General features: G+C 44.2%; 1 protein-coding gene across 7 annotated transcripts in view; it reads left to right on the top strand.

Moving 5' to 3' along the window:
- Window positions 1-25,112, top strand: part of SH3PXD2A (SH3 and PX domains 2A) — a 351,487-nt gene extending 326,375 nt beyond the window's left edge. For all 7 annotated transcript variants that reach the window (XM_069098879.1, XM_069098881.1, XM_069098880.1 and 4 more), the window contains 4 exons: window positions 3,682-4,016; window positions 6,432-6,481; window positions 13,092-13,211; window positions 14,219-25,112. In XM_069098879.1, coding sequence (XP_068954980.1) covers window positions 3,682-4,016; window positions 6,432-6,481; window positions 13,092-13,211; window positions 14,219-16,195 — 2,482 coding nt within the window. In that variant the 3' untranslated portion in view covers window positions 16,196-25,112. The remainder of the gene's footprint in view (window positions 1-3,681; window positions 4,017-6,431; window positions 6,482-13,091; window positions 13,212-14,218) is intronic.
- Window positions 25,113-25,903: the final 791 nt, after the last annotated feature.

The following is a 25,903-nucleotide window of genomic DNA, read 5'->3' as shown; positions in this document are numbered from 1 at the left end:
GGTCCCTTTGAGTCCTAAGATGCTTTATTCTGAGACTTCCCAAAATGATCTTCCCCCCTTTTCCCCACTACCCTAGAGCTTACTCCTATAAAATGAGGATAACAATATAATAGCACTTTTCTCCTAGGGTTGTTGTGAAGATCAAAGGAGATCATTTTTGTAAAGCCCCTAGCACAGTGCCTGGCTTAATAAATGCTTGTTCCCTTTCTTTCCTAGCCCTCCCCTGTATTTTGATCCCTCAGGCCTTCATGTACTGATTCTGCTGTCTAGCAACAGCTGACTAAGCCCCCAGTCTTGAGGCTCCCCCTTCTCCACTCTCTCTTCCAGCCTGGCCCATCCCAGGCAGGACCTTCTGACTGACCATAGTACTGACCCTCAGCCCGTCTGAATCTCACGCTGGGGCTACTGTGGACCTGAGTGAGACGATGGATGGGACAGCCATTTGGGTGAGAATTAAATCCTGTGCCTGTGCTATAGATTAATTTAACATTACTGCTTTCCTTTAGTCTATACTTTTGAAAAGGTGGAAAGGCTCCCTCCTCTCCTTGCTTTACACCAGCTTCTTTCATTCCATTAAGCAGGCCTTTTCCAACTTAGGTATGGACTGTGTTTCAAAAGTATATCTGTTATGTGGAACTCTTCTCATTGAGTTCCAGAGCTGATATTCTCTTTTCCAGACTCCTCAGTAGCAGAATGCCCCTCTATTCAAAAACCTCCATTGAGCCAGACTGACTTCTTTGGAGGCAGCTAGTGGTTTAGTTCCCTGGGCTGATTCACAAAGCTTATCAGTCTCCTATTGGGGCTGAGTAATAATACTCCTAATACTAGTCCAGATTCTAGGACCTAAAAGTGGAAGGACATGTGGTACAGGTGGGGGGAGGAAGAAGAAAGACATTCTACCCCCACCCACCCCCCTTTTATTGGAAGCAACATTGTGAAAATGGACAGTTGGTCTTGGCTCTTCCCACCTCCCTTTCTGCACTTTTGTGTCACAATCCCTTCCATGTTCCTCTGGACCTCAGATCACTTACCCAAGACCCCACCCAGACCTGTTCTTCTTCTCCTTCCCATCTACTCCCCCAGCCTCTCTCCATAGATGAAAAATGATCTGGATTATTTCCTATGTACTCCTAATCATTTCCTAGTGCCTTCCATGAGCACTTACCTACTCTCTCTCCCATTCTCACCCCCCCAAATTCCCTTAGGGCTTGATAGCAGTGATGAGGAAAGACCAGAGTGAGCGTACTAATCATTCCAAGTCTGTCAGATCAATTAGGAATGACCAGAGACCTCAGTCTTCCCAGGACCATGTGCATTTTTAAAAAGAGAAAACCTGTGAAAGCTTTTGAACAGGAAAACAGCATGTTAAAAGTAGTGCTTGAGGAAGATGTGCTTGAGAAAAATGTAGTTATCCTACATCCTGAGGGGGAGGTGGGATGTGGCTTCAGAAATCTCCAGTCTCAGACAGCTTGTTGTGCCCAGGAGCCCTCATTGTGCTGATGTCATGGCTATACCCTGAGGTCCCCCTGTCTTTAGAGGGAAAACCTCTTCTGGTGATATTAGAGGGTACAGATGCCCAGCATGTCTTGCTCTCTACTAGAAGTGTGTACCCTCCTACTTTTACCTTGATTTAGAAACCTATAGAGAGTCATATGACTCTGGATCCTTCATGCTGGGGAAACTGGAGCAAAAACATTTTTATGGAGTCCTGTGCCCCTGAGATTTCCTGCCAAGAGTCCAAAGTAACAAGATGGAACAAAGACAGAGAAACTAGAGAATCCCTCTCCCTCTTGTTAGCCTTTCATCCTGTTTCCATCCTAGAAGAAGGCTGGGTGCCATATTGGATGTCACTGGATGTCATTGGATGTCATATTGGGTGCCACTGGGCCTGGAGTCAGGAACACCTGAGTTGAAATCTAGCCTCAGATACTTGCTGCTAGCTTGTCTGCCTTGGTTTCCTCAACTATAAAATAAGATTATAATGGCACCTACCTCCTAGGGTTGTTGTAAGGATCAATTCACAGAATATTCGTAAGGTGCTTAGCGTAGTGCCTAGCATGCAGTAGGTGATTAATAAATGTTTGTTTCCTTTCTTCTTTCCCTTCACTGTTACCTGCTCCCCTTTATTCTAGACTTTCTCTCTGTGGTTTAGGATTATTTAGAATAGCTGGTGGGCTTCTGGTCTGAGAACATCACCTCCCCACAGTCTTAAGGATAGCATTAGCTTCTCAGAGTATTAGAAGGGTCCTTAGAGATCATCAAGATCAACTCCCTTATTTTATAAATGAGGAAACTGAGGCCCAGGGGAATGAGGTGGCCCAGGGGTGAATTACCCAAAGTAATAGAGCAAGTAACCAGCAGAGTCAGCATTTGAACCCAAGTTCTCTGACCCCAGCCCCTGTGCACACGACCCTGTACTGAGCAGCCTTCTCATGCAGCCTGTGAGAATAAATGATTGATTACTTGGCCCAGCCAGTCTAGACAGCTGATATGTTGTTGTCTGGGTCCCCCAGTGAAGTCAGTGTTCTCTCCTCATCTCCCTGTGGCAGCAGGCCAGTGGATTAGGAGAGCTTTGGGGGGGGGGGCACATAAGAGGGTCTTTTTATAGCACAACTTCCCTTTGACCACAATTTTCACTAGCAGGGAAAATCACATTCAACAGATTCCTCAAATTTTAAATCATAAAACCTTAGAATCATGGAATCATTTAAAGTTAGAGCCACAAGGGTCTCCATGTTTTTTTAAGCTTAACTATATTGTGAACCAGTCAAATATTTCAATTATCTGGTGAAGACCATTATTCCCCCTGCAACCTCTCAGGACACTGGCTTTCAGCAGGTCGGGTGAGGGGGCTGGAACAGAACACAAGGAGAAAGTGAGATTTTGAAAAGTTTATAGATTTTAAGAAAAAATATCTTCAGTAGTAGAATTCTACAGACCAGTCAAATATGCCGTTATCTAGGATACTGAGGCACAAAGAAATGTTATTAACTTGCCCTTATAATAGATAGAGTCCTGGATTTGTAGTCAGGAAAACCTGGGTTCAAATCCAGCCTCAAATAACTTAGCTTTATGACTTTGAGCTAGTCATTTAACTGTTCTGTGTTTCAGTTTCCTTATCTGAAAAATGAGAGGATTAACCTTGATAACCTTAAGATCTCCTGCAGCTGTAAAACTGTGATTTTATGATCCCTTGGTCATGTAGCCAGTAAATGTCACAGGTGGGATTTGAATCCAGATCTTACCAGTTCGCTGTCCCCTAAACCACAGTAAGAGAGGAGGGTGTGACCATCATGGAGAATTTTTATATAGTGTACTGAGCTGCATTTAAATGGTGTGGCTTGACCATTGGGTGTCATTTTTAGGTCCTATATCTGTCTGGTTTGGGGGATAAAAGACACATGAAGAAAGAACCAGGAGAGGGGTTTGGGCTACTATGCTGTACTTTTTGTAACTTTTAGCACTTGTTATTTGTAACTGTTCCCTTGGATCTGAGCAGCTACTTCCTGCTGGAATGTGGGAGTGATGGTGATGATAGAGGGACTTAGGTCATTCAAATAGAGACTGGGATGGGACAGAGGCTGGATACATGGAGGCCTGAGAGCTCCCTGGGGCTGGACAATTCAGAGACATAGAGCTCAAGCACTAGTGTGTTAACCTTTGGTGCTCTCCTTGCCACAGGTATCTGGGGAAAGAGGGTTGGGCGCCAGCATCATATCTGAAAAAAGCCAAAGACGACCTCCCCACTCGGAAGAAGAACCTGACAGGCCCTGTTGAGATCATCGGTAACATAATGGAGATCAGCAACCTGTTGAACAAGAAGGTGTCTGTTGACAAGGAGGCACCTGCAGACAGTGAGGTCCCCGAGACACCTGTCACCAAGAAGGAAATCAGCCTGCCTATCCTCTGTAGCACTGCCAATGGCAACACAGTGGGCACTCCAGAGAAGCCAGGCTCAAAGCTGGCACAGGGGTCACCAGCCGTGGCCAGGATCGCGCCCCAGAGGGCACAGATCAGTAAGAGACTCGCTCCCTCCCCTTTCCTTTTGCTTCCGCCATGGTCATTACTCTCAGCCAAGACCATGCAGCTGGGGAAGCCAAGGCCTTTGGTTTCATCATTGAATGAACTTTGAACATCACTCTGACCCCCCCCAATATGAATCAGAGACTGACCCCCTAATCTTAGCTACAGAATGATCCCTTATCCTGACCCCAGGAGGACCCCTAACCCGAGAAACAGACTGACCTCTCACACTATCCAACCATATGTCTTTGTTCTCAAAAGGGTCTGAGCAAGAGAGTGTAGAAGGCTCAATGAGAAATATAGTACTAGAGAAATAGCTCCAGGTTCATGTCCTATTGACTGTGAGCTAGTCACTTGGGTCTCCAAAGGAAAACATCCCATTTTTGTGGCTGGCAGATAACTACATCCCTATAGAGAAAGAAAGTGGAGTATTATTTCTCTTTCTGTGTGTGTATGTTGTTTGTGTTTATATGTGTGTGTGTGTGTATAAGTCTAACCCTTATAACTGAAGCCGCATGATTGTATGACAGTCTGTCGTGGGTTTTGCATGCTGGCGCCAACGGGAGGCTCCTTCCTGAAGGCAGCATGTTTTCCATGAAGGACACATGTTCTAAACATTGGAGGCACATTCTCTTAGCACCTGCCATCTTCTCTGGGAAGCCCTGGATACAGTCCCATAATGGGGAATAGCCCAGGCAGTGGGATAAAAGTCAGAAAGGCCCAAGCTGTTCCACATTTGAGGCAGGAAAGGACTTCACAGCAGTCAAGTCGTGGAGGAGTGATTTGGGGAGTGTGGGGGGCGGGGAGGAGGACTTCATTCTGGGAATTTGGGAAGCAGATGTGGCCCGGGGAAAAGCAAAACCCTTCGTTCATTGCCTTTGTTGATGCTGTTGAAATAGTAGCGTCATAGAGAGATCACAGTGCTGGAAGGGACTTCACAGACCATCCAGACTGACCGCCTCATTTTACAAAGGAAAAAACAGAAGCCTAGAGAAATTTAGTTACACTTTGCTTCTTCAGTTTTCCAATAACACACAATAGTCAGGACTTCATTTCTAACAGCCATTCTTGATACCTTTGGTCTTGGTGTCATGTCCTTCAAGCCCATAGAACTACAGAAGGAGAGAACATGCAGAAGAAAAAAAAGAACGGGCCCCTAGTTTTATGTAATATCTGCAGTTGTCAGAACAGACACACTCTGTGTCCCAAAAGTCTTAGTGCACTTGTAAACTCTAATAGTTATAGGGATTAAATATTATGAACTATATCTGTATGCATGTTATATATATTAAATGTGATGAGGTATATTAATAGATATCAATATATCTCATATCTAGATAGTTAAATAGATGGATAGATAGATAGACAGACAGACTATCATATTTAATCTACAAAACACCTCTCTGAGGTCAGTGGGGCAGGATCATTATCCCCATTTTATAGATGAGGAAACTGAGTCTCAGAAAAGTTAAGTGATTTTTCCAAGGTTAAGAGCCAGTATCCAATCGATCTGATCCAATCTGATTCCTTATCAGAATTGCCCACTGATATCATAAGAGCTCTGTGACAAACTTCTTTTATGCTCTGGAGGCTTCTGACCCCTGTTGCTCTTTCCTTTTCTGGTATGTGAAGGAAGCACTGTCTTCCACAGGTACTTGACTACATAGAAGATGGAAATAGCCTTGGCTTTATTTTTTTTTTTTTGGCTTTTTGGAGGGCCATTGGGGTTTAAGTGACTTGCACAAGGTCACACAGGCTAGTTTTTGTGTTGTTTCTGAGGCCAAATTTGAACTCAGGTCCTCCTGACTCCAGGGCCCATGTTCTATTCACTGTACCACCTAGCTGCCCCTCAGCCTTGGTTTTTGAATGAGAAAACCTAGGTTTAAATCCTAGTTCTTCTGGGAGTAGCTTTGGGAAAGTCACTTCATGTGGCTGGGGCTCAGGTTTCCTTGTCCATGAAATGGAGATAATGATCCTTGTGGTTCTTAGGCTCAAATGAGATAATAGGTATAAAGCATAAAGTGTTGCACAATATGCATTGCTACCATCATTATTATTATCACAATCATTATCGTTATTGTAGTTCTTTGTAGGAATTAAGGAATAATCTAAACCAGGGGTGGGGAACCTGTGACCTCGAGGCCACATGTGGCCCTCTAGGTTCTCAAGTGTGGCCCTTTGACTGAATCCAAACTTCACAGAACAAACATCTAATTCCTCCCACCCATGGCTACTTTGATCTCCTTAGCAAGCATGGTCTTGGTGTTGAGGGATTGGATTGGTACCTGAGGCTAGGGTACCCAGACGAGGGGCTTATCAGTGTCCTACTTTCTTGCCCTGTTAGGCAGAGGGTACAGAAGCTGTTCATTGTCCTATTCAGATTTCTAAGGATTTCTTTCTTCTTCCAGGTTCCCCAAATCTAAGGACAAGGCCCCCACCACGCAGAGAATCCAGTCTGGTTGGTATTTAATTTTGTTTTCATACTCTTACATAAGAATCATAGAGTGTTAGATCCAGAAGGGACCTTAGAAATCATCTGATCCAAACCTCTCATTTTATCAAAGATGGAACTTAGGGCTCAGAGAGGGAAATTAACTATCCAAGGACCAAAATGAGTTAGTAGTGAAATAGCAGATAGAGACCTACAAAGAGTTGGCCAGTCAGAATCACAGACTCTCTGAGTTGGATGGGACTATGTAGTCCAACTTTCTCATTTTACCAATGAGAAAACTGAGGCATGGAGAAGTTAAATGACTTTTCCAGGATCACGCAGCTAGTAAAGACAAGATTTAAAGCCAGTTATTTCTGACTTTCTGATTGAAGACTCATCTTCCTAAGTTCAAATCTGACCTCAGACACTAGCTGTGTGACTCTGGGCAAGTCACTTAACCCTGTTTGCCTTAGTTTTCTCATCTATAAAGTGATCTGGAGAAGGACATGGCAAACCACTCCAGTATCTTTGCCAAGAAAACCCCAAACAGGGTCACTAGGAGTTGGACATGACTGAAAAATCACTGAACAGTTACAACAGAATGTCTGACTTTAACTCCCATACTTTATCTACCGCTTTCCAGAGTCCCATAACTCATTTGTGATAGGGTCAGTACTAGAACTTGGGTTTGCTGGCTCTTTGTTCCTCTACTCCTTCGAGGGGTGTAGGATTTGTGTGCGTCTGCCACTCACAAAACTGGGATGGGAGCTGAACTGTTTCTGGGGAATGGATTTTGGTTCTGTCGGTTCAGAGCTCTCAAAGGCTAGAGGTCTCTGTGTTCCTAGAAGCATTGCTGACAGTGTTGGGTGTAGTAGCTGATATAACATATTCCTAAGAGGCTGGGTCATGGAAAGAGGACTCCAACACTAGAACTCTGGGGCCCTGGCTGCAGGATTTATCACTCAGAAGCCCACTGTATTCTCAACCTAAATAAAGACATCTGTAGCCACCAAGCCTGGCAGACATAAACATTTAGACTGGACATCTCAAGTGTCCCGCCAGCGTGTTTACTAGACTCTAGAGATGTGGATGGTGCGTACATGGGCTTAGTTCAAAGGCCTTTGTATTTCACCCAGAAAAATATATACCAGTAATAAAGTGAACTGTAGGAAAAGACTCTGGCAGCCATGGTTCCTCAGAGACAAAGGAATAATTAGGGACCCACATTTATGGTCCCCCAGTTCTTAGGATACAGAAAGTGATATGGAGAAGGAAGTAAGCTGTTTGACTCTGCCTCCAGAAAAGTATGAACTGCTGTATCAACATACAAGCCTACAAGTCTTCCTCAGATGACCTTTGTCCCTGCTGAACCAGACCGTGGATTCCAGGCACAGACCCAGGAGAATGGACAAGATATTAGGATACTAAATCGAGCATCTTAAGGAACCTCAGAGGGCAATCTAGTATTAACTTGCTCATTTTACAGATGGGGAAACTGAGGCCCACGGAGGTTAAGTGACTTAACCAAGGTCACACAAGTGACACACCATCAGAGGTTGAAATCTTAATCTTGACTGGTAGAGCTCAGTGCAGCAAGATAAAAATTTCCCCTCACTAGGGCAGGACTCTGGGATAAAGAATCCCAGTTGACACTATCCCTGGGCCTTTTCCCTCAGGGGAGGAAGTTGTGGGAATAGAAGAAAAATGAGAATAAAAAAGAACCTGCAACAGCATCCAGAAACCAGTGGCATAACTCTCTTCCCTAGGTGGGCTATTTGGAGTTGAAATGTATTCAGATGCCAAAGGCGCTTGCTGAAGGAAGCACATTTCAAAGAACCTAGCTTATTTATCCATGGTGAAAGTATAGGTGAGCCACCTTCAGGAAAACACAACTTATAATGGTTATACTTACATATAACTTATACTTACAAAGCAGAAAAATTAGAGGGTTATATTAGAGGAAGATTTACCACCTAACACTAAATAGAAAACTCACCTGGTTCACTGAAGCATTTGCTTAGAGATCCCTATCTCTTTGATGTAAAGGATGGACGGTGGTGAGAGCAGGGAAACCACATGCCCATCTTAGAAAGAGAGATGCAGGTTTAGGACCAGGACCAAGCAGACAAGCTGACATCAGGGCACCACCAAGAATGAGGGGCAGGGCCAAGCCAAGACACAACAGTAGGTCAGAGATCAGGAAAGCAGAGAGAACAAGGCAATCATTAGGACTAGCAGCTCTGCAGAAGCTGAGAGAGAGGCAACACAGGTGTGAGACACCAAGAAGCACCTCTCTTCCTGGAGCTCCTCAATCTCAGATCTTTTTAATGAGTCTCGTTGAGGAAAAGAGCCAATATACAGAATCTGAGAGTTGGAAGGGATCTCAGAGGGTACCTAAGCTAACCTATACAGGATCCCATTAATAACAACAGTAATAACTAGCATTTATATGGCAATTGAAGGTTTGCAAAGTTCCTTATGTATCTCATTTTACTCTCACAACTTGGAAGGTAGATGCTGTTATCCCCATTTTACAGATGAGGAAACTGAGGCAGACAAAGGGTTCAGTGACTTGCCCAGGGTCACACAGCTAGTATCTGAAGCTGAATTTGAACTCAGGTCTTCCTGATTCCAGGTCCAGTCCTCTATCCTCTACATCACCTGATTGCCTCTTACAACCTTTCTGTGGTCAGCCCAGCCTTTATTCTATTCTAGAGTGACCAGCCCAAGCCATGACTTTAGGAAGACGCAGTAGGAGCACTATAGAGGCAGAATGCTGGAATTGGAGTCAAGAAGACCTGAGTTCAAATCTAGCCTCCGCTACTTACTGGCTGTGTGACCCCGGGCAAGTTCTTTAACTTTCCTCAGCTTCTGTTTCCTTATCAGTAAAACTGGTCAAACTTAAAGCAGCGCATAGATGTTAGTATTATTATTAGCTAGTACTTACTGACTCAGGTGGAAAATGTGTAGCAGGATAGATTCAAAGCACGTATGTAGATTTGAACACAAGGAATCTAGGAAGGCCTTTCTTATTCTGTCGGGCTTATGGGAAAAGTCACATTCAGCTCAAACAAGGGACTGTAGCCATGGCAATGAAATGCAATAAGCATTCATTAAATACCTACTGTGTACCAGGCACTGTGCTAAGCACTTTACAAACGTGAACTCAATTGATACATCCCATTGGGTAAAACCATAGGACCCGATTTAGATCTGGACAAAGGGACATTACCGCTATCCAGTCTAATTGCCGATTCAGTTGATAAAGGAGGAGACTGAGGCCCCAGAGTGGCAAAATGATGGACCTAGGGTCACACACAGATGGTCTTTGGCAAAGACAGCACTGAGAGTACCTTTGCCCACCCCCATCTGGCTTGCACTCTAGACTTTGCTTCTTTCTGTTCCCACTGAGAGGTGCACTGCTGAATGTTGACTTTTCCTCCTGAATCGCTTAGCCCTGACTAATTATTTTCGATTAGACTTTATTTTGGCAGCAATACGGCAATTAATTCCATACTCACCAAGCACACATGGAATGCCGGGGCAGCAGGCTTGCTGGTTCCAATTAAGCCCCATGGAATCCCTCCCATCCAAGGGTCAGAGCAGGCCAGGCTAATGCCTCTGTCCACACAGCACGTGAATACTTGGAGCTCCGTTGTGCCCCTTTGGAGGGTCTGTGCTTGGTCTCCTTCCTCTATGGAAGCCACTTTCCCCACAGCCATGGTTTGCCCCCTTGTGGGCATATCTGCTCACTTCTGCCTCTCAGTGATGAAGAAGAAAGATGGGGTGGGGAAGAAAGTCCTGGCTGGGAATTGGGAGACTTGAAATCACAGATTTAGATCTGGGAGAAACCTTTGAGATCATCTAGTCAGCCACCTCCAGTTTTACAAATGGGAAAGCAGAGGCCCAGAAAAATGAATTTACCTGATTCCACAGCTAATAAATAACAGCTGTGATTCAAAACTTTCTTGACTCCACAAGCCATGTTCTTTCCAGTACACCTGGTTCTTCCACTCGCATCCCATGACACACGTCCCCACCACAGTCACACACACACACACACACACACACACACACACACACACACACACACACACACACACACACACACACACACACACACACATACACACACACACACCCCTCCCTCCCTGCTATGGCAGGATCTGATTTTTAATGAGCTTAACCAGTCCCCTTGACTCTGGCCTTTCTCCCCACCCCGCTTTCTACCTCCATTTCTTAACCCTATTTTCTGCTTTCAGTCACCAACATTTCAGTGAGGCTATTAGTCACCAAGAGAATCTTTCCTCTCCTGGTGCTGTGCTCTGTCAGCCTTATCTCTACCTGGAAAATGAATGACTTTCACCTTTCTTGAGGGAGTGTTGGGTGCCAGGGCCCTTGTTGTCACATAGACCCTGTGTGGGGAGAACCAGTGACACCTTATTCAGGCATTGGGCAAAGAACTGTCCACAGAAAGAAATGTGCTATATAACTAAAGCTCCCTTCTTTAAGAGCCAAAGTTCTTTAAAAAAAAATTAACTGTTTTTCGTAGACATCTTTCTCAGGTAAATTATGTACATTTAAACTGAAAACAAATTCAGTTTTTTTCACAGTGACTGACTCAAAGTTATCATTATGAACATAAATGATTGTACTGGGTTATTATACAGTGATGTTTCAGAGCAGCTCTTGTTTCTGCTGGGCTCATTGTCTCTGTTTAAATGGTGCAGCTGAAAACCTGGGATGGGGTAGGACATAAATAAAATGTTCTACAGAGTTGGATCCAGAGGAGACCTTAGCGCAGAAGTGTCCAACGTACTGTGAATGCCACCCACCACACTCACAGCACAGCCCAAACCAGATTAACAAAATAAATTAAAATGCAGCAATACATGGATAATGTTAATAAGTGATTTTCTAAGCTAGTGTATGGCCCATAGGCCCCTTATGTATGGTTTAGTGCTCTCCCACCCCCATTTTTATTTGAGTTTGACCCCATTGACTTAGATCATCTCATTCCAAACTCCATTTTAGATTTAAGGCTAGAGCCATTCAATGTTTCATCCAGAATTACAGAGAAAAGCAATCTTACAACCCATCTAGGCCAAAACTTTCATTTCAGAGATGGGGAAACTGAATCAATTTTGTCTCCCTCCTGTGCCATCAACTGCACCTTTTAGCTGCTGTAGTTTCCACACAGTTATCTGAGTCAGGGCCCAAGGTCACTTCCTGGTCTGCCCTAGGGAACAAAGTATATGAATTTTCTGATGGCTGTTTTTCTTCTTCTGGATTCCCTGCTGTGTCCTGGGTTATTCAGGCTGCTGGAAGTCTGACCTTTAGGTGATTGTGGCATTATTATATTGTAAATAATTATTTCTGTAACCCAAACGAGTCAGGTGTAAATCCATTTCAACAATGGAGGCCTCCTTGACCCAGTAAACAGGTATATCTCACATGATATTGTCCTAACAGTGCTATATTACAATCAAATTAAGGTATTTTAAGCACATGCCTGATATAAGCCTCCCAAGACTCTCTCCATAGTATTGCTAGTTTCCCCATCAGGCTAAGTCTGACTTATATCATCTAATGGCCACCTTCTGCCCAGCTCAGCTCCATCCACTCTGGTGACTCTCTCTATACCTTCCTTACTGTAGGTAGGTCTTTTTCTGTTGATTAAACTATCCCTGGTCATGATGTTTGTGGTACCAAGTCACAACATTATACCAGGTGTGTATTCTATATTCTAAGAATCTTTTGCCAGGACAGAAGTCTCCAGGTGATATCACTCATGTCTAGAAGTCCTTCCTTCTGAATTGAAGCCAAAATAACACATGCCCTCTGTCTCATCCTGTATTCAGCTGTGCCCTGAAGAACAGCAGTTGAAATCTATGTGGCATTTAATCCTTTACAAAGGACTTTACCTACCCTGCTTCATCTTTTCCCCTCCTAATAGTCTTATGATAGTGTAGAAGCTATCCCAAAAATCTCAGTGCAGTTTTAAGCTTTAAACAGTTTTCAGTCTAGAAAATGAAGACTCTAGAAAAATCAAATGACTTGCCAGGGTTAGAATAGGGACTTGAGCCTACGTCTTTCTGTTCTAGGTTCTAGGTTCTTTCTTTTATGCTAGATCACCTTTCTGGTACAACCCCAGTCATTTCTGCCACTCTTACTTTCCCCTGACCCTTAGAGGCTGAGTTGACTTTGACATTCTACATCTTCCTTATGAGAGCTCAGAGCTCAGTGGAAAATCATAGTAGTAAGGAGAGCTGTCACTAAGAATTGATGCTTCTAGGGAGAAGACCATAAACTGCATCTGACCAATCCTCAATGGGGGACAGGAGAGGAGCAGCCTACCATCTGGTAGCTTTCATAGTCTGATTAGTTTTGCTAAGTTGGGTGCTCCTTTCAGTTACTTCTCTATACTTCCAGAGGACTATAAGTACTATCAGCTCCCTCGGAATCAGGCACACTGAGACAAAGGTCCACTTGTCCCATCTTACTTATGGCTCTGCGCGTAGTAGAAGGGATAACTCGTGGTCTGTCTTTAGCCCTCTGTGGTTTACAAGGTGCTTTCCCCATGCCAGTCCTGGGAAGCAGGTAGATGACTAACTGAGCCTTTCTCTGTGAATTGCAGGGCTTCCAGCTGCCAAAGCCGCCAGAGCCCCCTTCTGTAGAGGTTGAGTACTACACCATTGCCGAGTTCCAGTCTTGCATTTCGGATGGCATCAGTTTCCGGGGTGGACAGAAGGCAGAGGTAATTGTCATCAGTGTGGCTTTGGCCTATGGCAAACCTGGGTTCCCTAATCTGTTTTTCTTCTGGAAGCAACCTTGAGATTTCAAGAGAAACTGTTTTTCAAAGCATTTCTGACATCCCTTATTTGATCTCACATAGATGATATTTCAGAACTAGATAGCACCTTTGTTATCCCAGATAGGCCAGATCCAGCCCACTGCCTGTTTCTGTATAGCCTGTGAGCTAAGAATGGTTCCCCCCACCCATATTTTTAAATCAAATTTTGTTGTATTTGAAAATGTAAAAGCAAAAACATTCTTAGCTTTTGTTCCTGGGCCTCTCCCACATGCCTGAAATGCACTCTCTCCTCATTTCCAACTATCCAAATCCTTTTATTTCCAGGCAGACAGATTTTCCTACCCTCCCCCAGCTGCTAGTGTCTTCCTCCTCTGAAATAACCTTCCCTCCTCTCTGTGTACATTTTGTATGTACCTACTTATGTACATTTTGGCCCTCCCATTAGAATTCAAACTCTTTGAGGGTAGGGATTGCTTTTGCCTTTCCTAATAAATGCTTGTTGACTGACTGGTTGACTCTTTCCTAAATTTCTCCCCTTCCTTTCAGCTAAAAGTCTTCTCTCTTCCCTTGGAGCACTTTGGTTCTGTGATTTCTCCTTTGTCCTCATCATTCATTCCCCTGTATTTCGCTCATCTGTGGACATAATAATTTCCCTTTAATAGAAATCCTTTCACAACTAGGACAGTGTCATTTTTATCTTTTGATCCCCAACAAAAGGCATAGTACCCCACGCACAATAATCACTTAATATATGTTGAAAAAGAAATGGAAGAGAAAGAACCTGAGCTAATTCTTGAAGGTATGTGTAAGTCTGAAGTGAAACAAGGCATGGGAAAGGTTTGGAATATGGTTTCCACATCCAGATATGAAAGGAAAATATGAGATAATCCATCCTTGTCCCCAGTATCCTCATAGCTCACCAACATCTTCCTTCTTCTCTGTTCTCCTAGGTCATTGATAAGAACTCAGGTGGCTGGTGGTATGTGCAAATTGGCGAGAAGGAAGGCTGGGCCCCTGCATCATACATTGATAAGAGAAAAAAGCCAAATCTCAACCGGCGCACCAGTACTCTGACCCGGCCTAAGGTTCCTCCCCCTGCCCCTCCCAGCAAACCCAAGGAGACTGAGGAGGGATCATCTGGTACCATAGAAAGTCAGGACTCCCCACTGAAGCCCAAATACGAGGAGCCAGAGTATGATATTCCTGCCTTTGGCTTTGAGTCTGAGCCAGAGCTGGGAGAGGCTCCTGGAGAAGACAACTCCGGGGAGAAACGTTCCTATCAACCCCGGCGATCTTCTCCAGCATCTTCCCTGCAGAGGGCCAAGTTTAAGGTGGGTGAATCATCCGAGGATGTGGCCCTGGAGGAGGAGACCATCTATGAGAACGAGGGATTCCAACCATACGTGGAGGAGGCCAAGGAATCCAGTGGTGAGGCTGACTCCCCCAGGGGTTCCTTACTTTCACTCAACAGGAGAAGCTCACCCAAATCCAGTTCCCCCAAATCATCCTTCACAAAATTTAAGGCAGAAAAAAATGTTCAGCCAGAACTGGGGAAAAACCACTCCACTGCCTCTTTCTCCTCTTCGGTGACCATCAATACCACCTGCTCCTCCTCTTCCTCCTCTTCCTCCTCCTCCTTATCCAAGACTGGAGACATGAAACCCAGGTCTGCCTCAGATGCTGGGTTACGAAGCCCTCCCAAGGGTAGTGTGAAAGAGATTGCTGATCTGAAAGCCGGGCAGAACTTGTGCTCTAGAGCTAAGCCATCAGTCCGACCCAAACCCTTCCTAAGTAAAGGAGAATCCCAGAGCCAAGAGAAAATGGACATCAGCAGCCTCCGGCGTCAACTGAGGCCCACTGGACAGCTCCGGGGTGGTCTCAAGGGTTCAAAGAGTGAAGACTCTGAAACACTTCCACAGACAGCATCCCAAGGACCTGAGGAGGGGTCTAGGAGAGGTTCCGCTGATTTCATCACTCCTCCCACCCATGCTCACCCTTCCCCCAACAACTGGACCAAGAAAGATCAAGAAAAGGAGGTTCAGGGTTCCTCCTATATAACTTCTGATGCCTACCAGAAGGTCCAAGACTCAGAGATCAGCTTCCCTGCTGGTGTGGAGGTGGAAGTCTTAGAAAAGCAGGAGAGTGGTTGGTGGTATGTGAGGTTTGGAGAACTTGAGGGCTGGGCCCCTTCCCACTATCTAGTCCTTGGAGAAAACGAACAATTGGAATCTTCTACAAAAGATTTGGACTTTGCTTCTACCAAGACCAAGAGGAATGAAGGTAAATCAGATAGCCTGGAAAAGATTGAGAAGAGGGTTCAAGCTCTGAACACTGTTAACCAAAGTAAAAGAGTCACACCACCCATCCCATCCAAGCCACCTGGAGGCTTCTCTAAGACCTCCGGGTTAAGCAATGGGCCAGTCAAGATGAGAAACGGCGTGAGACAGGTAACTGTAAGACCACAGTCTGTGTTTGTGTCCCCACCCCCCAAGGAGAACAACCTCTCCTGTGCCCTACGGAGAAATGAGTCCCTCACTGCCACAGATGGCCTCCGTGCCGTCCGGCGGAATTCGTCCTTCAGCACTGCTCGCACAGGAGCTGGGGATGCCAAGACCAGGTTGGCAGAGCGGGCAGGAAGTGAGGGCTCTGACACATCGTTGCTGCCCACCCAGCGAAATGGGATCCCTGTGTCCACTGTCCGGCCAAAACCCATCGAGAAGTCTCAGTTCATACACAATAACCTCAAAGATGTATATGTCTCCATCGCAGACTATGAGGGGGATGAAGAGACTGCAGGATTCCAGGAAGGGGTGTCCATGGAGGTGCTGGAGAGGAATCCAAACGGGTGGTGGTACTGTCAGATCCTAGACAGTATGAAGCCCTTCAAAGGATGGGTACCTTCCAACTATCTAGAAAAAAAGAACTAGCCATGTGCAGGGAACGTTTCTGGGCTGTAATTTTGCTTGCTTCAGCTGTCTCCTGGTAAGAGAACCAAGATGAAACCAAAAAACCAAAAACAAACCCCAAAAAAAGGAAGAAATAATTTTAAAATGGGGAAACAAAACCAAGGGTGATGGGTGACCAGAAAGCTGTTCTTCAAATTTATGCACCATGGCTGAATGGAAGGGTGTTTGCAGACCCAAGTGGAGGGTGAATGGTTTATAGTGTTTAGGAAGGAGGTGAGGAAGAGAGTGGGAGAATGGCTGGGAGGGATAAAAGTGCCGATGTCCAAAGGCATTAGATTAGAGTAGGGAAAGGAGAGGGAAAAAGAAAAGGGAATTTGGACTTGTATGATGTCACTGATGGGCTATGTGTGATTGGAGCCCCCTGGTGGAAGCAAGACTGAAGAAAAACATGATGTGTGCCTCTGGCCAATAACTTTGATAGGGTGGGGAGGAACTCCATGCCAGCCTCTTCCAGTGTGACACCCAGTCCTCCACACTGGCCATAGCTACCACCTGGTTATGGAACACCACTGGCATCTCCCCACCAAAAGCACCCCTGGTAAAAGTTGATTTTATTTTGGGGGTACAGGTATTATCTCTTTATCCCTCACAAAAGAGCTTTCAAGGATGAATTTAACCGTCCAGGCAGCTTTGTTTAAGAGGAAGAAAAAAAAAAACAGATTATAGGCCAGGGCAGGGTAGAGTCTAGACCCTAGAGGCTTTGGAGACATCCAAGCCCAGCACTGGACAGAAACCCCAGTATCTGTCTATTTTCCTTGGCCAGCTCTGGAGTTGGGATTTCTAGACTTCTTTCTTCCTTTGGCAAACCCAAGGAAGAGGTTTACAATGTATTCTGTTGAAGGGAAAGTGTTCCATTTGGGTCTTGCATAGTGACACTGAAGACTTCTCTTTTTACAGTCATTGCCTCTCTTCCCCAACCCTCAAGAAGAGAACCAGTCCCTCATTCCCTCAGGCTGTGGGTTCTCTGCTGATGAAGGCAATATCATAGCAGCATCAGTGTTTGCAGAGAAAGAAAAGGCTAAACCATCAGTTCAAAATCTGTACAAGCATCATTTGTATTGTAGTAGTACAGGGTACTTTGTGTATGTGTGTTCATCTCTGGTCACTGTTTTGCTCTGTGTATAGGGCTTTGATTTTAATTATATTTGATGGATTTGTTTTGGGGATGGGGTGGAATAGAAAAGATGGGAGGGTCATTATTTTTCTGAAAAGGGATTGGGGTGGATAGGATTAGGGTTTTTGTTTTTTTTTTTTCCTCCCCTGACAAGCCAAAAGATTTCCCATTTGGTTTCCACTCAAATCTGAAATGTGTGGACAGCAAGACAGCCCAGAGCTCGTTGGGAGATATTGAGACTGAAAGAACCCACAGCTCTGAAGTGACACTAACCAGGAAAGTTGCCTACGTTCCCAATGCCACACAAGAATATAGGAGAGAATTGGAGTTGAGTAAAGAAGCCAGAATCTGAAATCAAGAGAGGGTGTCTGGCACCTCAGCTAGACCCCTAGTGTATTCTCGGGTCCAAAATGGGGCCAGGAACAATTTCCTGCTTTGTCAAAAACTCTTTTATTTTGAGCTGTATAGAGTGATGATTCCTTCCCCTACTGCTGAACATTAGGGGTCAGTGATTTGAATCACATTCACAAACTAAGGGCTGTGGTTTATGTGTGTGTTCCTTGATAGATAGGAAGGATTGGCACTGGAACTTCAGCCCTTCCAACCCACCCTGGAGGGTGTGCTTGTTGCCTCAAATGCTCTCCAGGCCTTTGATAATGTTGGTGCTTTCAGAAGCTTGAGAATTAACTTTTGGGAGCTGAATTCCTCTATCCACACAGCTTGCAGTTGGATGCGTGCAAGGCAGAGAGTGGGAGAGGAAACACAGGAACCAAGTACGTGTTGGTCGTGAGTTGACTTTGGGGTACATTTTAAATTTGCTGTGATGGTTCAGAGGAAAGGGGCGCAGTGGCCACAACCGGCTCCCTTTGCAGAGGAGTGGCCTTTGCAGATTTCCACATGTGCCTTCGACTTCCAGTAGCTCAGACCCCATGTTAAGGAGCTGCAAGCTGCTGGAGTACCTGGGGGAGAGGTGGTATTTTTCACAAAGAAGGAAAGGCCCTTCTTCCACTTCCCTATTCACTACCCCCTACCTTATTTCCTCACCCATGTCCTCTTCCTTTTTTTCCCCAAGCAACTTTTACACACAATGTGTTATGTCCCAGGAGCCTAAATGAGAATGAACCAGTCATCTCTGTGCTTCTGGAAACCAAAGGGCCCTATTCCCACCCTCCATGGGCACTGCCTGGGGAACCGCGCATGCGCGGCCCTTAATCTCCATACACTGACGTGTGGCAGCTATTGAGAACTGCCCAAATTTCGTCAAAGGGCCGTTGTGAGATTTCTTTGTTTTTGTGAGGTTTTTTTTTTTTTATTAGAAATGCTATATTCTTCTGCTGGACAGTGTTAAATAGAGCAATACATAAGAGTTATCTGCTAGATTGCAGTACTAATGGTAGCGGGTTAGTTACTGGTGGTGTTATGATTTATTTGAACAATAATGATGAAGAAGTGGTTCATTATTTTTTAATTAATGCACTTTAAGAGTGGAAAGGAAAGAAACATGCAGAGAGCTGAGTGCATTACTTAAAGGTGCAGTATATGCTTTCCTCATTTTTAAACAGCACATATTTATTAAAAGAAAAAAGTAATTTATGATTATTTAAAATAAAATTTAAAAATTATAATGACCGTTGGGTTAAAGAAGTTTCTACACAGCTGCCCCTCCCTTACCCCTCAATGCCAGGGCATACCCCGCTCCCCCATCTCTGCACTGAGCCAATACAATCTTGAGGGCGTTAAATCAGGTCAGGTCCTTTCCAGAAAAGTGTGGCATATCTCTGACCAAACAAAAGCATCTCAGATGGGCCGGACTAGAATTTCCTCCAGGAAGTCTGACTTCTCCTTGCCCTCACTTGTGTGCTTTGGGACCATGCTCAGCGCTGTCTCTGTTCTGGTCTCTATTTTCCACTGGCACTTGTTGACAATCACTGAGTGCCTCGACCATCCCCCCAACCCCAACCCTTCCCAGCCCAGACACTCTTAAGTCATAATCCCAGCGTTGGAAGGGACTCTAGCAATAATCAGGTCCAACTCTCTCTTTTTATACATGTGGAAACTGAATCCCAAAGAAGAGATGTGACTTGCCCAGGGTCACATGAGGAGCTAGGACTGACACCTAGGGCTGATAACTCCCAATCCAATACTTTTCCTACTTGACATAAATGATAGTTTGCCAGGGTCCCACCTTGCTTATATTGTGACATCCTTCCCCCTTTTGACTTGAACACAGCAGGGCATATTGGAAGTTGATTGCTGGTGGTAAGCCATGATAGCTTTAAAAAAAAAGTAGGCAAATGCCACCACTTGGTGACACCTGCAAGAGCAATTGCCATGACCTTTTTGCTCTCCCCTTTCTCCCACTGCCCCTATTTCCCTTGTCCATAGGACCAACCAAGACACCGCCTAGTCCCTAGAGAGGAGCCAAAATGGAGGAAGGAGCTGGAGGTTTCATTACTTGAAGTTGAAGACAGGTAGGTATGCGGATCCCAGTACTCCTTGGGCATGCCCATACCAGCTCTGCCAGGTCAGCCAGACTCCCTTCACTCCCAGGCCCCAGGGCAATTATTGAACAACCTGTTCTGGGATAGCAGAGTTCACCCTCTGTTGAGTGGCAGAAGGAAGTGATAGCCCCTCACTGTCAAATTCTACCACCTCCCCTTCCCCAACTTAAAAAAAAAATGTTTTTAATCATATCAGAATCCAACCCTAGTTTTCCATTCGATCAATTGAAAATGTGAAAGGCTGTTGTATTGCTGTATACTGCAACTTTAATAATGATGAGCACTTCTGAGGTCGTTATTGACGTCTATATAATGCCTGAAAAGCTTCACTTGACCATTTGTGGGTTTTTTTTCATTTTAAAGATATTTTCTATTTTTTTTTCTTTAAGAGAAGAAACAATAACTTCTTCTATGATTCTTGTACCATGTCCAGCATCAGGGGAAAGGTTCTCCAGGTCTCTGGGATCCTCTACTCTGTTCTAATCAAGAGCTTGTTCTTATGAACTGGCACTTTGAATTTTAAAATGGACACTCCCCCCACCCCAAGCACCCCCAGGAGGGAATGACTTTCCTCCTTGGGACTGAGCTTTAGGGAGTGCCTTCACCCAAGGCCCTTCTATGTTCAGGTTTCTCAGTTTCAAACAGCTCTAGAACATGAAGGGCGATAGCCCAAATCTGGCCCCAAAGAATTTCCTCCTGTCCTAACTTTCAGTCCTGACGAAGGCATTATATAATTGTTTAATCACTTTCAGACTTTTGTGCTGCATATTTTACTGTAATCTGTATCCATTTGCTTTCCTCTGCAAAACATGTTACTGCTTATATCACCTAAGGAGAAACACAAGGGAATTTGGGTAAAGCCTTCATTATTTTCATATTACTAGTATTTGCAAAGTAGACATAGTGCTATTTAAATTTAGATTTTGGTTGGTAGCTTTTTTTTTAAAGAAAAGATAAAATTATTCTTACTTTCCTGTGTTTATATTTTACTAATATTTTATCCTCTTAGGTTACTCTTCCTGCCCCTTTCCCTCTTCCCCCATACTTTGCATTCTCAATTGAAAAGAAAAAATAATCTGAGGAGAGAGAGGGTAAGTGCAATATTGAGGTGAGAAACACCAGGCCTTGTCTGGGACCTTGGGGTGGCATGTGCTGCCATTTGAGAGCAGACAGAGCTGAAAAGGACCAGGCTTAAGGCCCCAAATGGGTGTGTTGTTGGCTGGTTTTGTATACTCTTTTCCTCCTCTCCCCACCCACCACCCCACATCCCAGTACAGAAAAAAGGAAGGTATCCACCATTTTGAAATAAACTACAGGCCAAAACAGCTGCAAAGTCAGTGAATTGAGAACAGGTAGAATAGGGCTAAGAAATGGCTAGGGTGCCCCCAAGATGCTGGCTTCAGGAGCAGGGGCCCTTTGGAATGTGGAAGACAGATATAGATAGATAGGAAGCTGATGGGATACTATTCTGGTCACTTTGGCCTAACTAATCAGGAAGACTATTTGCTTTAAGTAAATGGGGTGACCTGAAAGGTTAGCTAGAATATCACCTTCCACCCAGCCCTCTCTCAGACCCCAGGAGCCTCTAATACCTAGGCTGCCAGCAATAGTATAAAAGGGACTTCTCTTTCCCCCCACCCCACCCCGCATTTTCCTTTTTACACTAAGTAACCTCAGTTCAGCTCATGGGCAGGAACCATAAGAGCAACAAAGTCCTCTCCTTGGTACTTGTGATAAGCCTGAGTGCCGTTCTACGGAGGCTGTAAGGCCAAAATGAGACACTGATTGATGTTCAGCAGAGCCCCCACAGCGTGAGTGACCCAGCGCTGGCTCACCCTTCGTGTGTTCATCTCAGCTGGAATCCTGCTGCTTGGCCCTGCAGTGGAGAGCCTCCCTGGACCAGTCTGGGGCTTCCTGGAATTCTAGTCTATGGAGAGGAGGCTGAGCACCAACTCAGGTGTTCTGTGTGTGGATGGCTTGCATTCCACAGGTACAAACCAGACCATGGCAGCAGAGATTCCTCCTTTTAATTCCAGGGCAGCACTGGAGTGAGCAAGATTGACAGGGTGAAGGTTCTTCTGAGGCTCCATGGACTGGTTCTTTGTGATCTGGGATCACAGTGGCCTTTTTGAGTTGCTGGCTAATCCCATTCTTATTCAGTACTGTACTATTACTCCAACTCCTCAGTCTTCTCTGTTTGGTGATACACACACATACACATACACACACATATATATGCATACATATATACATATGTATAAAAATATATTTGTGTATATATTATATGTGTGTATACATATATATATATATATATAAAATCTTTGTTAAACTCAATACAGGGATCTTTGGAAAGGGAGTTGTCCACAATGCTAAAGAATTAGATTCCCTCATTTTTTGGAGGGTCGTGTGTACATGTGTATGTATGTGTGTGTAGAGTGTGTGTGTATGTGAGTGTGAGCGTACATGTGTCTGTATGCATTGAGTCTAAGAGAATTTGGGGGGAAGGTCTATTCTAGGTCAGTAATTTTCCCACTTGAATTAAATAATATGGAGTTAGGGGGAAAAAAAACATTACCAAGATGTCTCCATGTAAGGCTAACAGTGTTGGGCAGGTCCCACAGGGCTCTTGTGCGTTGAGTCCATACACTATTCACATAGGTGATTCTGGCTGGAGAGTGCAATGTGTCTTTTTTTTTTTTTGTAATTATTTTATTAATTATTTGGTTGAAGACTTCACACTGGTGTTAGCAGACCTGCCTAGAGCAACCCAAGTCACCCCATCTGTATGGAGCCTCCTGTTCTTTATCGGCTCAGTGAAGATGTATAGCGGAAGTGGGAGAGGGGTGGTCCTGCCACCTTGGTATCACAGGGAAAGTATAACACCCTAATCTGCCCGGTGACATATATGGCCGCTTTTTTGGTTATTGTTTAAGAATCCTTGTTCTGTGGTGAATTTCTACTACAGATCAAATTCCAAATTCCCATGTACCACAAAATTCCAGCCTTGTGAAATGATTTTCAAATTGAGACCTTGCTTAAGTCTTCTCTTTAGCTTTTTGGTCTGGGCCAATAGCTATTAACCTTAATGGTCCGGTTTCATTCCCATCCCTGACCCATTTCCTTTAGGAATGAACACCAAGCATTGTTTCCCCCAACTGGTCCAGTCCCTGTTCTGGTTATTGGATGATGCTGGCAATATCATTGATAGAGGATGAGTATTTCCATTCCAGAGAAGGTCTAAAAGAGCATGTTGGTAGGAAGAGAGAGTCATGTCTGACTGAGATGATGGTGTGCATGTTGGAGGTAGCTGAGAGCACATACCTGTTGCTAGGAAAGGAACTTTCTAGAAGGGTTGTGCTTTAAGCACAAGAGAGAAAGAGGAGGATGAAGGAGAAAGCGGAGAAAACAGGAAGGGTTTCAAGAAAGGATGAAAGAAGAAGTCAATTCAGTGTGTTTCAGGAAGGTTTTTTTTAGTAGGTGGGAAGGTAGTTAAATGATTTGATACAGAGGGGACCAAAATAGGTTGGAAAAGTCCTAATGACTGGCCATCTATAGGCAATCTCTAAATTAAGGGGATAGAACTAGGTAGATCCCATAGGGAGGCAGATTTTTTTTATTCAGTATTGCCCAATAAGTACTGGGTTCAATATAACTGCAAATGATTAAGTATTTATCAGTGATATTGTAAAGGAAATTGTTTCATGGGATGGACCATTGAACTTAGTGACCTCCATAGGCCCTGTCACAATTCTGAGATTTAACAATCTATATAGAGACTTCAGGTCCCTATTTAGTTCTGGTGCTGAGACCTCCTCCTGGGAACTTGTTAACTTTGTGAAAGGCCACTGCCTTTGAATCATTTACTCAGCACCTGCTTTTTCCAGGGCTCTGCCGATAGCAAGTACTCAGTAAATGCTCCTTGACTAGCTTAGTCAGAGAGAAAATAGCTCAAGGTGCCATACCAGAAGCAGTAAACCCAAAAGCTTGAGATAAAGAAATGTAGACAAATACCCACCCACCTATATCAGGGATTTGGCCAAACCATGCCACACACTCCTCCAATGTCAACCTTGGAGGTGTTTCACTATGGTTGTCCAGAGCTTTTGATTGGTCCCCCCAAGTAGAAGCTGAGGGTAGTATCTACTGTTTCTGTAGCTTTGGCACTTGTGTGAACTCCTTACCTGAGTATGCATAGCTCAGAATAATCAGTCTATTATCCAGAACCCAAAGACATACCACTTGTCTTTCCAGGGCAACATGATCCAGGTATCCCAATTTTTTTCTTAACCAGTAATCATGATAAGCAGTGTTCAAGGGGCCTATCATCCTCAGTCTAAGAGGATCTATACTTTGAAAATTAAAACCCTTTGCTTGGATCAGAGGCATTAGGACTTGAAATCAATGGGCTTGGCTGCCCATTGTGAAATGCAAGACTCAGAAAATCAAGTATAAATAGCTTATATTTTAATTTCTAATAACCAGGCCCATCACTCATAGCTAAACGAACAATTAGCTTTGGGAATAGACATGTCAGCAGAAATACAATTCATGAATCTGTTGCTCATTCTTCCCTGCAGTAAATCTTTTAATTGTGTCTATATGGGTTATTGAAATCCTGGTCTTATTACTGGTTTCATCAGAAGTCTGTTTTTAAGTTTTATCCATGGAGTACTAAAGAAGGTAGAAACTTCTTGTCCTGGGGACAGGGAACAATATTACATGAGTTTGTCAGGTGTATTTCTTGAATATTCTATCTAGGACCTTATAGAATTCTATCTGGCCTCTCTCCTTCCCTCCTCTTGAGTTCAGGGTAGGTTCCATGGTTAAGAACTACTGGGTTGAAACCCCAGTACATTGTCTCCCACCTCAGCAGAGGATACTTGAAAATAGGAGCTATCATGTGTCATCTCTGAGCTTTAGTGATTTCTTCAACCAATGGTGGTGCTATGTGACTCCCATGTTCGTAATATGGCTGAGATATTTTTAAATGTTGTCTTCATCGATGCAGCACCTTTGGGAAAGGAACGTTTGTCCCTTTCCTAAGGCCCCTGCTCCCAGCCCCATCCTCTCAGCCACCCACTTCCCAGATACTTTGTGTATATTCACTCTGATGGGGCTTATTGGTCTGCAGAAAAGATGTTTCATCTTGGGATGCTTGTCAACTGTAAGGTTTGGTTTGTGATTAATTTTTTTTTGTATTTTGTTTACATTGCATCTTATACTGCCCTCAAAACCAAATAAAGTTTTTGACCTTTTTAACTGAGCACAATTTGACTCTTAATTTCCCCCTCCAGATACCTGCAAAATGAAGCAGAAAGAGCTATTAGGAGCCTGCTGGTAAAACCATGAATATTCTCTCCCCACTCACTGAATTTGTGGAAAGCAACCAACCCAGCTGGGGATGGTGTCCTGATGGGGTACAGTGTTGATGGTAACTGAGAGATCAGCAGAGAACCCCTTACACTCCCACCATTAGTGACTGGCATTAATAGAACTATCATGCCAAAGTATTCAAAGCACTTGCATAGGTTATTTCCTTGGAGCCTCATGATTACTGGGAGACAGGTACTATTCCCATTTTACAGAAGAGGAAACTGAGGCTCAGCGTGATGAAATAATTTGCACGTGGTCACATATCAGGGCAAGACTTGAATGCAAATCTTCATGGTTCTAAGTTTAGCATTGTATCCTGGCAACAGTATATACTGCCTCTCAAAGTATTTGCTTCCCTTTCCCTGCTTCAATATTGATCATGATGATAATACCAATAGCTCAGATTAAGTGTATGGGTACAAATATGATCTCACTTTATCTGCAAGGCAGAGTAGGGATTTTATCATTTCCATTTTAGTGATGAGGAAGAAATGAAGTGACTTTGCCAAAACAGAACACCTGGCAGCTGTAGGATTTGAACATATGTCTCCTGATTTCCAAGTCCAAGGTTCTTCCATCACACCATGTTGCTCAAGCTTTCTTTGATGTTTGAAGAACAAAGAATCTTTGAAGCAAAGGCCCCCTGGTTTAAGACTCTCCAAAGAACCCTTGCTTCTCAAC

This window comes from Petaurus breviceps, unplaced genomic scaffold (assembly GCF_028583685.1).
Source record: "Petaurus breviceps papuanus isolate PSGF00001 unplaced genomic scaffold, PetGlider_PUasm1.0 37, whole genome shotgun sequence".
Classification (NCBI taxonomy): Eukaryota; Metazoa; Chordata; class Mammalia; order Diprotodontia; family Petauridae; genus Petaurus; species Petaurus breviceps.
Note: the sequence above shows the minus strand (reverse complement) of the source record. Positions and strands in the feature narration are given on the sequence as shown.